A 15329-nucleotide genomic window follows, 5' to 3' on the forward strand; every position below is an offset into this window, starting at 1 on the left:
GAATTTTGTCAAATCATGGTTTTTCTTCTTTGATTTGTTGATATGGTGTATTACATTAATTTATTTTCTTATGTTGAACCATCCTTGCGTACCTGGGATGAATCCTACTTGGTCATGGTGTGGACTTTTTTTAATGCGCTGTTGGATTTGATTTGTTAGAATTTTGTTGAGGATTTTTGCATCTATATTCATTAGAGACAATGGTCTGTAGTTTTCTTTTTTTGTTATATCTTTTTCTGGCTTTGGTATGAGAGTGATGTTGGCTTCATAGAGTGAGGTAGGTAGCTTTCCCTCCTCTTCAATTTTTTTGAAGAGTTTGAGCAGGATTGGTGCTAATTCTTTCTTGAATGTTTGGTAGAATTCACTTGTGAAGCCATCTTGTCCTGGACTTTTCTTTTTGTGGAGCTTCTTAATGACTGATTCAGTTTCTTTACTTGTGATTGGTTTGTTGAGGTCGGTTATTTCTTCTGGAGTCAATGTTGGTTTTTCTTACTTTTCTAGAAAGTTGTCAATTTCATCTACATTGTCGAGTTTATTAGCATAAAGTTGTTCATAGTATCCTCTCATTATTTCCTTTATTTCTGTAGGGTCAGCGGTTATGTCTCCTCTTCCATTTCTGATTTTATTTATTTGCATCCTCCCTCTTCTTTTTGTCCTCCTCGCTAAGGGTCCGTTAATCTTACAGATTTTCTCATAGAACAACTTCTGGTTTTGTTGATTTTCTTAATTGTTTGCGTGTTCTCATTTTCATTTATTTCTGCTTTAATCTTCATTATTTCTTTCCTTTTGCTTGCTTTGGGGTTAGTTTGCTGTTCTTTCTCTAGGTCTTCCAACAAGTGGACTGTTAATTCCTCGATTTTTTGCCCTTTCTTCTTTTTTGATATACACGTTTAGGGCAATAAATTTCCCTCTTCGCACTGCCTTTGCTGCATCCCATAAGTTTTGATATGTTGTGTTTTCATTTTCATTTGCCTCGAGATTTACTGATTTCTCTTGTAATTTCTTCCTTGACTCACTGGTTGTATAAGAGTGTGTTGTTGAGCCTCCACATATTTGTGAATTTTCTGGCACTCTGCCTATTATTGATTTCCAACCTCATTCTTTCATGATCTAAGAAAGTGTTTTGTATGATTTCAATCATTTTAAATTTATTGAGACTTGCCTTGTGACCCAGCATATGGTCTATCCTTGAGAATGATCCATGAACATTTGAGAAAAGGTGTATCCTGCTATTGTGGGGTGTAATGTTCTACAAAGGTCTGTTAAATCTAGCTCATTTATTGTAGTATTTAAATTCTCTGTTTCTTTATTGATCCTCTGTCTAGATGTTCTGTCCATTGATGAGAGTGTAGAATTGAAGTCTCCACCTATTATGGTAGATGTGTCTATTTCTCTTTTCAGTGTTTTCAGTGTTTGCTGCATGTAGTTTGCAGCATTCTGGCTTGGTGCATAAATATTTATGATTGTTATGTCTTCTTGCTGAATTGTTCCTTTTATTAATACATAGTGTCCGTCTTTGTTTCTTTTTACTGTTTTACATTTGAAGTCTAATTTGTTGAACATTAGTATAGCTTACTCCTGCTCTTTTCTGATTATTGTTTGCATGAAATATCTTTTCCCAACCTTTCACTTTCAACCTTTGTTTATCCTTGGGTCTAAGATGTGTTTCCTGTAGACAGCATATAGATGGGTCCTGTTTTATAATCCCTTTTGCCAGCCTATGTCTTTTGATTGGGGAGTTTAATCATTAATGTTTAGTGTTATTACTGTACGGGTAGTAATTTCTCCTACCATTTTGCCTTTTGGATTTTATATGTCATATCTAATTTTTCTTCTTTTAACCTTTACTGATAGTCTTCATTTCTACACTCTTCTGCACACCTCTCCTGCCTTTTTGTATCTGCTTCTACTGCCCCCTTTAGTATTTCTTGCAGAGCTGGTCTCTGTCAGTGATTTTTTGTCTGAAAATGTTTTAATTTCTCCCCCATTTTTGAAGGACAGTTTTGCTGGATATAGAATTCTTCCTTGGCAGTTTTTCTGTCATCCCAATGTCTTCTAGCCTCCATGGTTTCTGCTGAGAAATCTACACAGTCTTATTGGGCTTCCCTTGTATGTGATGAATTGCTTTTCTCTTGCTGCTTTCAGGATTTCTCTTTTACCTCTGACATTCTGAGAGTAAGTGTCTTGGAGTATTTGTATTTGAATCTATTCTGTTTGGGAAATAGATTATTATTTTAAGTCTTTCATAAGAGTTGGGAAATTTTCAGTGATAATTTCCTCCATTACTTTTTCTCCTTGTTTTCCCTTCTCTTCTCCTTCTGGGACACCCACAATACGTATATTCGTGCACTTCATGCTGTCATTCAATTCCCGGAGTCCCTGCTCATATTTTTCCATTTTTTTCCCTATGTTTTCTTTTGCTTGTTGGATTTCAAATGTTCCATCCCTCAGTTCACTAATCCTATGTTCTGCCTCTCAAAATCCACCATTGTAGGTTTGTATTGTTTTTTTCATCTCTTCTACTGTGCCTTTTATTCCCATAAGTTCTGTGATTTGTTTTTTCAGACTTTCGATTTCTTCTTTTTGTTCATTCCTTGCCTTCTTTACATCCCCCCTCAATTCATTGATTTGGGTTTTGATGAGGTTTTCCATGTCTGTTCAAACATTCTGAATTAATTGTTTTAGCTCCTGTATCTCATTTGAATTGTTGGTTTGTTACTTCCACTAGGCCATATCTTCAATTTTCTTATTGTGATTTGTTAAGTTTTGCTGGCATCTAGGCATTTAATTACCTTAATTAGTTTATTCTGAAGATTGTTTTCACTTCTTTACCTAGGATTTTCTTGCTGGATGACTTTGTTGTCTATCTGTTCTTTGACATTCAGTTCAGCTTATTCTGGACCACTAGCTTAGGTTTTGTTTAACAGAGCAGAATTTTTCAGTTCTTGTTTTCTTGTTTCTTGCTCTGCCTGTATGGTGCCTTTCCCCCACCACCCTTAAGAAGGTCTACTTAGGTATTATAAACCCCAGTCAGATTTTCCCAGACCAAACTGGCCTCCTACCAGGAGGAAAGAGTCTTCCTGCATCAGTCTTCCCTGAGGGTGAAACCCATCAGTTTGAAAGAATTTCCTGTGAAGTCTCTGGACTCTCTGTTTTTCATGTTCTGCCCAGTATGTGCTGCTTGTCTGCTTGCAGTCCCTGCCAGCATAAGATGATCTGGTACCTTTAACTTTAGCAGACTTTCCGGTTCTGGGGGGCTCGCCAGTGGTCCAGCTGGTCCAGACTAGTATACGCTGTTTGTCCAGTCACTGATGTGGCCCCAGAAGTTGTTCTGTACTGTTCCTGGCTATTTAGTAGCTGTTCTGGAGGATGAACTAAATCCCACACCTTGCAAAGCCGCCATCTTGGCCTCTTTTATTTCTTCTTGAGTCAGTATAGGTAATTCGTGAGTTTCTAGGAATTTGTCCATTTCTTCTAAGTTGTCTAGTTTATTAGCATATAGTTGTTCATTAAATACTCTTATGATTTTTAAAAATCTCTTCATGATGTGTGGTAATGACCCTTCTCTCATTTCTGATTTTGTTTATTTATGTCCTCCCTCTTTATTTTTGCCTTAGTCTAGCTAAGGGACCCTCAGTTTTTTTTATTTTCTAAAAAAGCCAATTTTTGATTTTGTTGATTTTTTTCTATTGTTTTATTATTCTCCAGTTTGTTTATTTCTGCTTTAGTCTTTATTATTTCTCTTGTTTTATTTTCTTTGGGATTAGTTTGCTGTTCTTTCTCTAAATTCTTCAGGTGAACAGTTAATCCTCAAGTTTTGCTCTTCTTGTTTTTTAATATAGGCATTTCTGACTATAAATTTCACTCTCACCACTGCCTTTGCCGCTTCCAGTAAGTTTTGCTATGTTGTATTCTCATTATCATTCGTTGCCAGTTATTTATCAATTTCTCAAGTAATTTTTTCCTTGACCCACTGATTATTTAACAGTGTGTTGTTTAATTTCCATATATTTGTGAATGCTCTGGTTCTTTGGTGATTATTAATTTCCAACTTTATTCTGTTGTGATCAGAGAAAGTGCTTTGAATAATTTCAATCTTATTAAATTTATAAAAACTCAGTTTGTGTTCCAACATATGATCTCTCCTGGAGAATGTTCCATGTGCATTAAAGAAGAATGCATATCCTGGTGTTTGGGGTGTAATAATCTAAATATGTCTATTAGATCTAATTCACTTATCCCATTGTTTAGTTTCTCTGTTTATTGTTGATCCTCTGTGTCGTTCTTCTATCTGTATCTTTGTCCTTGAAGATTTTAATCCTTCCCTCAATTTTGAAGGATAAGTTGGCTGGATGAAGAATTCTTAGTTCAAAGCCTTTCTCATTCAGGATCTTAAACATATCATATCACTGCCTTCTTGTTTCTGTGGTGCCTGTTGAGTAGTCCATATTCAGTCTTATGTGTTTTCCCTTTATGTAGTAGATTGCTTTTTGTTTCTCTTTAATACCTGACCATCTGATTAGTATACCAGTTTTCTATTTAACCTCCCAAATTCTTCTTTATGCTTTTCTAGTGTCTTCCTGATATCCTTTATTTCTTTATAAATGTCCTTGAGTAGTTCCATATTCTGTGTCCTCTCTCGAATTTTGATTTGGTCATTGGCCGGGCCATTTCTGCTTGAATCTTCTTTTGCTTTGTTATTCTCTGTTGTGTTCAGGACATCAGATTATCTTGTTATGGATATTTTGCAAGTTGATTTCCTTTAATCTTCTAAAGTTTTGTGTTTACTTGGTTTTTGCTGAACGTTTCCTTTTGCACTTTGCTGGTTATTCTCTGCCAAATTAAGGTCTGAATCTCAGGTAAGGGGAAACAATTCAACTTAATGGTCTATTAGAAGCTAGGCTGGGGTGTACAGGTACTCCAGTGGCAGAATGGATGCCCACCACGTGGGAGACCCAGGCTCGACTCCCAGCCTATGCACACTCGCACAGAAAAAAAGAATGAAAAAAGAGAAGATAATAATAATAAAATAAAATAATAATATAATAAAAATATGAAACACAAAACCAATAACAACAAAAAATACTCGTCAACCATAGCAGACCCCTGAATCAAAAGGAGACACCCCAGAATATACCAAGAGTGAATTCAAGCTGGTGCTGAACAAAGGGATAGAAAATTTAAGAGAAAAGTAATAATAGTAATAATAAAAATAAATGAAATTATATCACTAAAAATAATATGTGAAATAAAAAATAGAAAATAAAGAGTAAAAATATATAAAATATCTATAAAAATAAAAAATAATGAAAAGAACAATTGCATTACTAATTAAAATGTATAGAAAGAATATATTTTAAAAAGGCAGAAAATAAAAAATAAATATTAAGAAAAAAATACAGTGAAAAATAAAAATAAAGGCCTAGGCAGATAGGGAGTTAACCTGCCTGCACTTATGCCTTCTCCCTAGCTGGTGGCGACCATGTGGTTCCACCTCCCTCAGGCTCTCCATTCCCAGTCTAGTGCAGCCGATTTACACTAACTACGTTGGGCTAGCTGATGGTGCGCCCGAGTTTTCTCCTCCCTCAGCCCTGCCCCTCCTGGCCGAAGTGACTGGAGGATGGCGTGCTAGGCAGGGGTGCTGCTCTCAGCCTGGGGTGGGCCATTGGCGGGTCTCTGGGGCCCTGGAGAGTGGACCAGCGCCTAGGGGATTTAGCTGATTTGTAGGCTGAAGGGTCTGCTAGACACGGTACCTGCGGGTTGGCGATTCCCACACCAGGCTTGAATGATCACTGCCCCCTGCCCCCAGCCCTGAGGCCTGGGCCCCGGCCATGTGGGGAAGTCTATCCTGCTGGCAGCTATGCAGTTTGGAGCGGAGGACTGTGAGCTCCCTCCTGTCTCACCTCCCTTGTGCATTGCAGCCCGCTCAGTGGGGATCCAAGTGACCCAACCTGCTCGCTCACCCCATTGGATCCCACCAATGCTCTCTTCCCCAAAACTGCCTAAGAACCCTCCTTGTTTACTCAAACCCTGGGACCTGCTGTCCTGGTCATTTTCTACCTGTCCCCTGTCTTGTTTCATGGAGCAGGAGTAAACTCACTCCACTCTGCTCTGCCATCTTCCTGGAAGTGTCTGCTGTAGCAAGTCTGTGTGTCTTTGCAATTATACAGTTTTCAGCTGTGTAGCCTTTGACATTCCAATACTGAAATAACTGGGAACGTAGGGCCTCAGTATTCCAATCACCAAATCACAAAATGTTTAAAAAAATATTTTAAACATAATAAAATGTTATTTTTTTTACTTTCATTATCTTTGTTCTTTCTTAAAATGATGTTTTATGAAAGTCAATATTTTTTGTCCAATGAATAAATAAGATTTTAAACTATTTTTAAATGTTTAAAATGTTTTTTAATTTCTATTTTGTGCATGTTTAATATTTTTTGTATTATTAGTAAAATAGCATGTGTATAGTAAGTAGGCATATATGGAGGTACACTTATTATTTTTAGCTGATCTGGTTATGTGATCAAAGAAGTTTGGAGATCCTTCTTCACTGATCACTTATGATCTGGCCAACTATTGGTAGTAGTATTATTTAAAGTTCTAAGAACTTAAATTTCTAAGTCATTAGTTTAGCAATTATACATCAGCATGTATTTCTAACTTGTGAATATTTGTTTTCTTAATGTTGAACCTTGTTAATTTAGTCTGAATTTTTAAACAGTGGTTCTTAAAGTGTAGAGAAGCATCAGCATCACCGGGGAATTTATTAGAAATGAACAGAAGAATCAGCATCGTTAGGGAATTTGTTAGAAATGTAAATTCTCAGGCTCCTGAGATTTATAAACTCTGCTGTTCAAGTTCTCCGAGTGATTTAATGCTTGCTTTAATTTGAGAACCACTAGTCTAAATGAAGTAGGCTTTGGGATCGTCCCTTTTTACTTCTTCCTACTTCATAATGTATCTGAGTCAGTTTCTTCATATCTATAATATGTTCAGTCTTAAACTTTTATTTTCATCTCTCCCTGAGATTTCCTTTTCTCCTCCTCACCTACTATTCTTTCTCTTTACCCATAAAGATAAAAAAATGCACAAAAAAATGGTTCATCAGTGTTATTTTCACAAAAGGTATATTGTTAAAATTTGAATGCCACAGTCAATGTGACTAATAGTTTATGTTTAAAAGGGGGGTGTGTTAGTTTGTTAAGCTGCTGGAATGCAATATACCAGAAATGGAGTGGCTTTTAAAAAGGGAATTTAATATGTTAGAAGTTTATATTTCTAAGGCCATAAATATGTTCTAAGACATCCAGGGAAAGATTCCTTGGCTCAAGGAAGGCTGATGTGGGAAGGCTGGTATTTGTTGGGCCTTGTTTCTGGTTCTGTTGCTTCCAGTTTCTGATTCCAATGGCTTCTTCTCTAAGCATCTGTGGGCCTTCACTTAGCTGCACCAGGACAAAACTTTGGATTTCATTTCTTAGCTTAGCATCTGCTGGGACCGGAGATTTCTTCTTTTCAGGTTCTGGCTATTTCTGTGAGTCCTTTCTTAGCACCTGGGCTATTTCTGTCTCAATCTTCAAATGTCTACATCGACTCTACCTGTCAGCTCTGAAGCAACTGCCCTCCAATTATCTGCATCTGCTGTGAACTGTCTCCAAAATGTTTCCCCTTTTAAAGGACTCCAGTAAGCAAATCAAATCCCACAATTAGGCGTGCCTCATCTCTATGGACACAATCTAAAGTTTCCACCCTACAATGTTGGATCAGAATTAAAATAAACAGTTGCTCCCACATTATTGGATCAGGATTAAAACGTGGCTTTTCTGGGATACATAATAGATTCAAATCAGCACAGGGGTATTTTCAAAAAATTTAAAAAACTTTTTCCTATTGGACTTGGGTATGTGTAGGATTAATTTCCTCTTTGTTCCCATCTATACCCTTCTGATTTCAAATTTTATTATATCAAAATAGCTTTCAACTAATCTAAAATTTCAAAACATATATTTCACAGTACAAATTATCTAGATTCAGTCTTTGTAGATTGACCTGTGTTGTTGCTTTCTTTCAGAGCTTATCCATACAATGAGTTTAGAGAGTAGCTTGAGGCTAAAGAGTAGGACCTCCGTGGTTCTTCCTTTCTGTGCATAGTCTTGTCTCGGGTATGTGTGTGCATGTGTGTGGGGGTCCTAGGAATTCCATTTACACAGCTAGGAATATCCTCTTTTGTCTAGAAATGAGTTTCCTCATGGTCCTGGGCACTGTACTGTGTGCCCTATAGCCAGTGATCCCTTACCCCAGGCTTCCAATTGACTTCTTTCCCACAGCCTTCATAGAAGAGGTCTGTATCCCAGTTTCACATGCAGGCCAAATTCTAGGACAGCAAGTCCCTCCGGGCATCACCAGAGAGTTTGAACCAGATATACATGCTCCCAGTATGTGCACAAGGGTTACTCTGCTCGCTCTGGAACTGGGATCACTAACCTGCACTGTGGGAGAATTGGCTGGCAAGTGAGGGTGGGGGTTGGGCAAGCCAGGTGACACAAGAGCCTACCTCTTTTTGTTATTTTACAATGAGCCTACCTCTTATCTTGATTTGTCCTGTTACTGCAGTCCTTTAAATGTTTTCTGGTGCTTTGAGAAAAGATGTTTTCCTTAGTTTTTGCTGGGTGTTCAAAGTGGGGACAGAATCCTGAAGACTCTCATGCTGCCGTCCTGTTCCTTCAAAGTTGTTTAGGACGGACAACTTGTAACAAAAGCTACACCAAGGATTAAAGACTCTTAATTATTTTAAGACTATGAATATCTTAATAATGAAAAGATAACTGAATTCCAGCCTCTCTCAACCAGACTTTCTCATCTGACCTATAGAACAGGAGATGATTTGAGTAACTATTAATTCTCCCAAGGATGGTGTATAACTAGTACAAATTCAGATGCATGGGCAAGTAATTAATTCATAACATACAATGGATGCCACAGGGCATTAGGGCTGAATTTTCTTAGGAACCCTGGTTAATTGGACTGTGTATTTGACATGCTTTTAAAAGGATTTTTCTTTTACTAACTTGTTATGTTTATACAAATAACATTTTTTTTTTTTTTTTTTTAGATTACAGGTCCACCAGGTTGTGGAAAAACTCAGTTTTGTATAATGATGAGCATTTTGGCTACCTTACCCAGCAACATGGGAGGATTAGCAGGAGCTGTTGTGTACATTGACACAGAGTCAGCATTTACTGCTGAAAGGTAGGAGAGATTATTACTTTCCATGGTGAAGCTTTACTTTTGTAACTTTTATGTGCAGCATGCAACATTTTACAAATAGGTTAACATTTACCTTTTTTTTTTTTTTGAGATCATGAATGCTGGATATTGTTTTAAGGGAACGCTTCTTTTAAAACTGACACAGGAAGCAGTTTCTTTCTCTCTTTTTTATCCAACAGTTTTATTCACACACCATACAACAAAGAAGCAGTTTCTTTTTTCTGTCCCTTTCTTATTGGTATTGGGTAAGCTGGGTTTTGTAGAAACTCAGGAAGAAAGAAGTTCAGAAAACAGTGGGAATGTAAGTAGAAAATGGGAAAGAGGGAGAATTAAAAGAAAGAAAAAATGAGCTGTTTTTCAAGTAATTTCTACTTGGAAGGAAAATATTAGTGTATCGAAAAATTGCAAATTTCAAGTGTACATAAAATATTTTTTATTAAGAATTATTTTTCTTTAATTTTTGAAATAGAGTGGTATTAACTATAAGAAGTCACACTAATAGTAAGTATATCTACCTTTGGAAAGAAATTATTTCCTTAGTTTGTCAAGGACCTCTAACATTCTGAAGAGAAGCATTCAGTCATTGAGTAATTCTACATACCTGAAGATAAATCTTGTTCCCCATTGACATTCATAAGCAGGTATGCTTACACCTTGGGAAACTTGATTCAACTTAGTTGTGTTAGTTAAAGTATAGTCCTTTGAGTCTATATCTGATTGTATCACCCTTATTTCTCTCTATAGAGTACCATTTAGATGAAACTGTGTTATCTGGCCATGGATTATTTTGCCTGGAACTTGCTACTTGCTTTTGTTTTCTACATCTTTTTATTATCCATTCTATCTGAGTATATGTCCCAGGTGTACTATCTCTTTGAATTTCTGTTATATTTTTGTATCTTCAGAGCCAACCCACTGCTGATCTATATTTCATGCTCAAGAAATGTTTGCTAAGTGAATGATTGGTAGATGTTACTCCCCGATCATGGAATTCAGATACTATTTCCTATAGTGGTGGTTTGAAGCTGTATGTATCCTAGAAAAACATGTTCTTAAATTTAATCCATTCCTTTCAGTGTGAGCCCATTGTAAGTAGTACCTTTTTTTTGGCTTTAAAAAGGGGAATTTATTAAGTCGCAGGTTTATAGTTCTAAGGCCATGAAAATGTCCAATTAAGGCAAGGCTATAAGAGTGTCCAAATTAAGGCATCCAGGGAGAGATACCTTGGTTTAAGAAGGCCAATGATGTTCAGGGTTTCTCTCTCAACTGGAAAGGCACATGGCAATGTCAGCTGGCTTTCTCTCCAGACTTCTCCAACAGCTTTTCTGAGGGTGTTTTCTTTCTTCATTTCTTCATTCTTTCTTCATCTCCAAAGGTCTCTGGATGTGTGGGATCTGTTTGCTCTAGTGGCTCTAAAGTTTTATCAAAATGGTTCCCTCTTTTATTTTTTTTACTTTTTAAAATTTTTACTGTGTAATATAATGTACATACAAAGCAAAGTAAGAAAAAACCAATATTTTCAAAGCACTCTTCAACAAGTAGTTACAGGACAGATCCCAGAGTTTGTCATAGGCTACCATACCATCATTTTAGATTTTTCCTTCTAGCTGCTCCAGAATATAGGAGGCTAGAAGGAATAGACACTTTATTATCATCACAATTGACTTAACTTTTTTTGTTGTATAGTATAACATATATACAAAGCAAAGAAATAAAAAAGCAATAGTTTTCAAAGTACTCGTCAACAAGTGGTTACAGGACAGATCCCAGAGTTTGTCATGGGCTACCATACGATCCTCTCATATTTTTCCTTCTAGTTGCTCCAGAATATAGGAGGCTAGAGGGCTTAAATATTTTTTTTATCATCACAATTGACTTTTTTCTTTCTTTTTTTTTGTGAAAAATAACATATATACAAAAAAGCCATAAATTTCAAAGCACAGTATCACAGTTAGTTGTAGAACATATTTCAGAGTTTGACATGGGTTACAATTCCACAATTTTAGGTTTTTACTTCTAACTGCTCTAAAATACTGGAGACTAAAAGAGATATCAATGTAATGATTCAGCATTCATATTCATTTGTTAAATCCTATCTTCTACGTATAACTCCACCATCACCTCTGATCTTTCCATACCTCTCACTGGGGTTATTTGGGCTATGGCAATTCTAAATTGATATTGGAAGGGTCTGTCACTAATATGGAGTAGGGAGATGGAGTTATCTGATGTTCTGGAGAGGCTGGGCTAGGTTTCAGGACTTATCTGGACCAGGGACCCATCTGGAGGTGGTAGGTTTCTGGAAAGTTACTCTAGTGCATGGAACCCTTGTGGAATCTTATATATTGCCCTAGGTGTTCTTTAGAATTGACTGGAATGGTCCTGGTTGGGGCTTGGCAGGTTGTGATAGGTAGCAAGGTCTACCTGAAGCTTGCATAAGAGCAACCTCCAGAGTAGCCTCTCAGTTCTATTTGAACTGTCTCTGCCACTGATACGTTATTAATTATACTTCTTTTCCATGTTTTTGTCAGGATGTAATTGTTGATGGTGCCAGATCTGGACTCATCCTTGGGAGTCATCTCCCACATTGCCAGGGAGACTTTCACCCTTGAATGTGGATGTCCCACGTAGGGTCGAGGACAATGATTTCACTTGCAGAGTTGGGCTTAGAGAGACTGAGGCCACATCTGAGCAACAAGAGAGATCCTCTAGAAGTAACTCTTAGGCATACCTATAGGTGGTCTAAGCTTATAGAAGGTAATTTTAAAGTTGAAAACAGCTCATTATAAATCAGTTTTCCCTAATCTGCATTAATGAATGCATTAATTAGGGTTCTCTAGAGAAACAGAATCAACAGGGAACACTCGCAAAAATGTAAAATTTATAAAAGTGTCTCACATGACCACGGGAATGTAGATCCAAAATCTGCAAGGCAGGCTGTGAAGCCGACGACTCTGATGGAGGATCTGGACAAACTTCACTGGAGAGGCTCACCAGCGGAAGCAGGAATAGAGCCTGTCTCTTCTGAATCCTTCTTAAAAGGCTTCCCATGATTAGATTAAGCATCACTCATTGCAGAAGACACTCCCCTTTGGCTGATTACAAATGGAATCAGCTGTGGATGCAGCTCATGTGATCATGATCTAATTCTATGAAATGTCATTGTTCTAGTTTGCTAGCTGCTGGAATGCAATATACCAGAAACAGAATGGCTTTTAACAAGGGGAATTTAATGAGTTGCTAGTTTACAGTTCTAAGGCTGAGAAAATGTCCAATTAAAACAAGTCTATAGAAATGACCAATCAAAGGCATCCAGGGAAAGACACCTTGGTTCAAGAAGGCCAATGAAGTTCCGGGTTTCTCTCTCATCTGGAAAGGCACATGGTGAACACAGTCACAGTTTCTTTCTCTGCTGGAAGGGCATATGGCAAGCAAGGCATCATCTCCACTTTCTCTCCTGGCTTCCTGTTTCATGAAGCTCCCCGGGAGGCATTTTCCTTCTTCATCTCCAAGGGTCGCTGGCTAATGGACTCTCTACTTCGTGGTGCTGCAGCATTCTCTGCTCTCTCTGAATCTCTTTCTCCAAAATATTTCCTCTTTTGTAGGACTCCAGTAATCCAATCAAGACCCATTCAAATGGGTGGAGACATGTCATCCCCTAATCCAGTTTAACAACCATTCTTGACTAAATCACATCAACCAGGGTGGTGATCTCATTACAGTTTCAAACATACAGTATTGAATAGAGATTATTTTGCCTTTATGAAATGGGATTTGTATTAAAACATGGCTTTTCTTAGGGGGCATGCTTCCTTTCAAACCAGCACAGTCATCATTGCAACAGAGAGGCCAGCACTTGCCCAATCAGACAAACAGGTACCACAACTTGGCCAAGTTGACACATGAACCTGAGCATGACAGTGAACTAGAATAAACTATATGGAAGAACATCTGAAAGTCACATTGGATTATGGGGAAACATGGATAAATTCAGTTGGTTGTATTTTGCTTTATGGTGTATGACTTTGTGACAAATAGCAGTTTGTGGCATTTTTCATTTCTTTAAAAATATTTTAAAAATGTAATTTAATGTTAGAAAAAAAATACTTGAGTAAAAACAAATTGATTCTCAGTTAGGTAAGGAAGACAAGTAGCTTTTCCCCTTAATGCTTCAGAAATTTGTAGGGGAGATAGGTAAACAATAAATGGTTTAATAAATGGTTCTTATAGTATTAAAGAGGTGGGGTCCAGGGCTGCTGGACATCCTGTAATGTGAGGGTTGTTGAGACTGATAGGGTTGAGAACCACTTCTAGAAAACAATATTTACTTTATATTTGATTAGGATATATTTCACCATGAGATAATTGGCACTTATTGTAGTTAGCTGTACTATTTTATACTATGAAAACAGAGGAGTGCATTAAAGAAATTAAGTAAAGCATGTATTATTTTTCCATTTTAGAACTAAAGAAAACTGGGGTTCAGAAATCATGTGATTAACCCATGTCTAGTAAGTGGTTACACTGAGGTATGAACTTAAGTCCTCTTTGAACTAAACTATGTTTGGAAAAAATGATTAACTCTGAGAAAAGATCCAAGTAGTGTTTTCATTCATTCAACAGCACCTATTCTGCTAGTCATTTCGGCATTTTACTCTGTGAATTCAGCTGTGCCACATTTTCCATTGGGTTTCCAGTCTTTTTCTTTTTGATTTGCAGGAGTTTTTATTATATTGTCTAGATATTAATTCTGTCAGTTTTATGCACTGCACATATCTTTTTTTTCCCTGGACTGTTAACTGTCATCTTTATTTATGATGTCCTTTGTTGAAGAGAAATTCTTACTTTGAACTTATTGCATTACTGTGTTGGTTCTTTTATCACCACTTTTATGTCTCAAAGATATTCTCCTGAGGTTTTGCTAGTACGTTTATAGTTTTGTTTTCCTTGTTGTCTTTAATCCGTGAGGATCCCATCAAGAATACGTTTATTTTAAATTTTGTTATAAACTGCCATATTCCCCTCCAGAAATAAGGTATACTTTTATAATCCTACCAACAGTATTTTAAGAGCCCACTTTCATCAGCTCTTTATGTTTTTTAGTCTTTCTAAATTTTGTAGTACTTATGGGGAAAAAGTGACATTTCATTGTTTTAACTATTGAGGGCCAACATCTTTTCATGTGTTGATTGTGCATATATAATTCTTTGGTAAATTATCTAGAAATACAGTTTGCCTTTTTTCTCTTGTGTGTTTTCCTTATGAAAAACCCATTATATAGATTTTTTTACAGTCTGCCATTTAACTTTTATCTTTGGTTGTGCTATCTTTTTTATATATGAGATTTTTTATAGTCACATCTTTCAGTCTTATTCTTTATAGGTATAGTTTTGCAAGCTTTGTTCTCAGACCCCCGAAACTCTTTAATTTAAAGAATAATTCAGTCTTATTCTTTATAGGTATAGTTTTGCAAGTTTTGTTCTCAGACCCCCTAAACTCATAATTTTAAAAAATTATGATTAATTAATTAAAAACATAATAATAGATCCATTACATGTTATGTATTGTATTAGTCACGGTTATACCAGGGAAACAGAACCAATAGGATATATATATATATATAAAGAGATTTATTGGAAGGAATTAGCTTACTACAGTTATCAGCAAGACTGCATTCTGTAAGACAGTCTATCAAGGAAGGCAGGAACTACTGTCCACAGGTGGAATTTCTTCTTTTTCAGAGCCACCTCATTTCTGGTCTTTCAACTGATTATATCAGGCTCACCCAGAATATCCAGAATAATTTCCCTTACTTAAAGTAAACCCATTATAGACCTTAATCATATCTATAAAATGCCTCCATAGAAACACCATGATAAGTGTTTAATTGAATTACTGGGGAATGTAGCCTAGTTACATTGACACAAACTGATCATTACTCATATTTTTTAATAGAAAATAACTGTTTTCCAAAACTAAAAAAAAAAAAATGTGATGAGTGGCATGTTTTACATGTTTGCAAATCTCTTTAATGTCTAACTTAAGACAGTGGATCTTCATAT

At 36.6% G+C, this 15329-nt stretch overlaps 1 protein-coding gene across 8 annotated transcripts in view; it reads left to right on the forward strand.

The window, feature by feature from the left end:
* The window catches only part of RAD51B (RAD51 paralog B), an 889743-nt gene that overhangs the window by 56344 nt on the left and 818070 nt on the right, over nt 1-15329 (forward strand). For all 8 annotated transcript variants that reach the window (XR_013160322.1, XM_077122813.1, XM_077122815.1 and 5 more), the window contains exon 5: nt 9113-9249. Coding sequence is in view for 7 of the 8 variants with exons in the window: in XM_077122813.1 (XP_076978928.1) it covers nt 9113-9249 (137 nt within the window). In the remaining variant the exon portion in view is untranslated. The remainder of the gene's footprint in view (nt 1-9112; nt 9250-15329) is intronic.

Source organism: Tamandua tetradactyla, chromosome 12 (assembly GCF_023851605.1).
Source record: "Tamandua tetradactyla isolate mTamTet1 chromosome 12, mTamTet1.pri, whole genome shotgun sequence".
Classification (NCBI taxonomy): domain Eukaryota; kingdom Metazoa; phylum Chordata; class Mammalia; order Pilosa; family Myrmecophagidae; genus Tamandua; species Tamandua tetradactyla.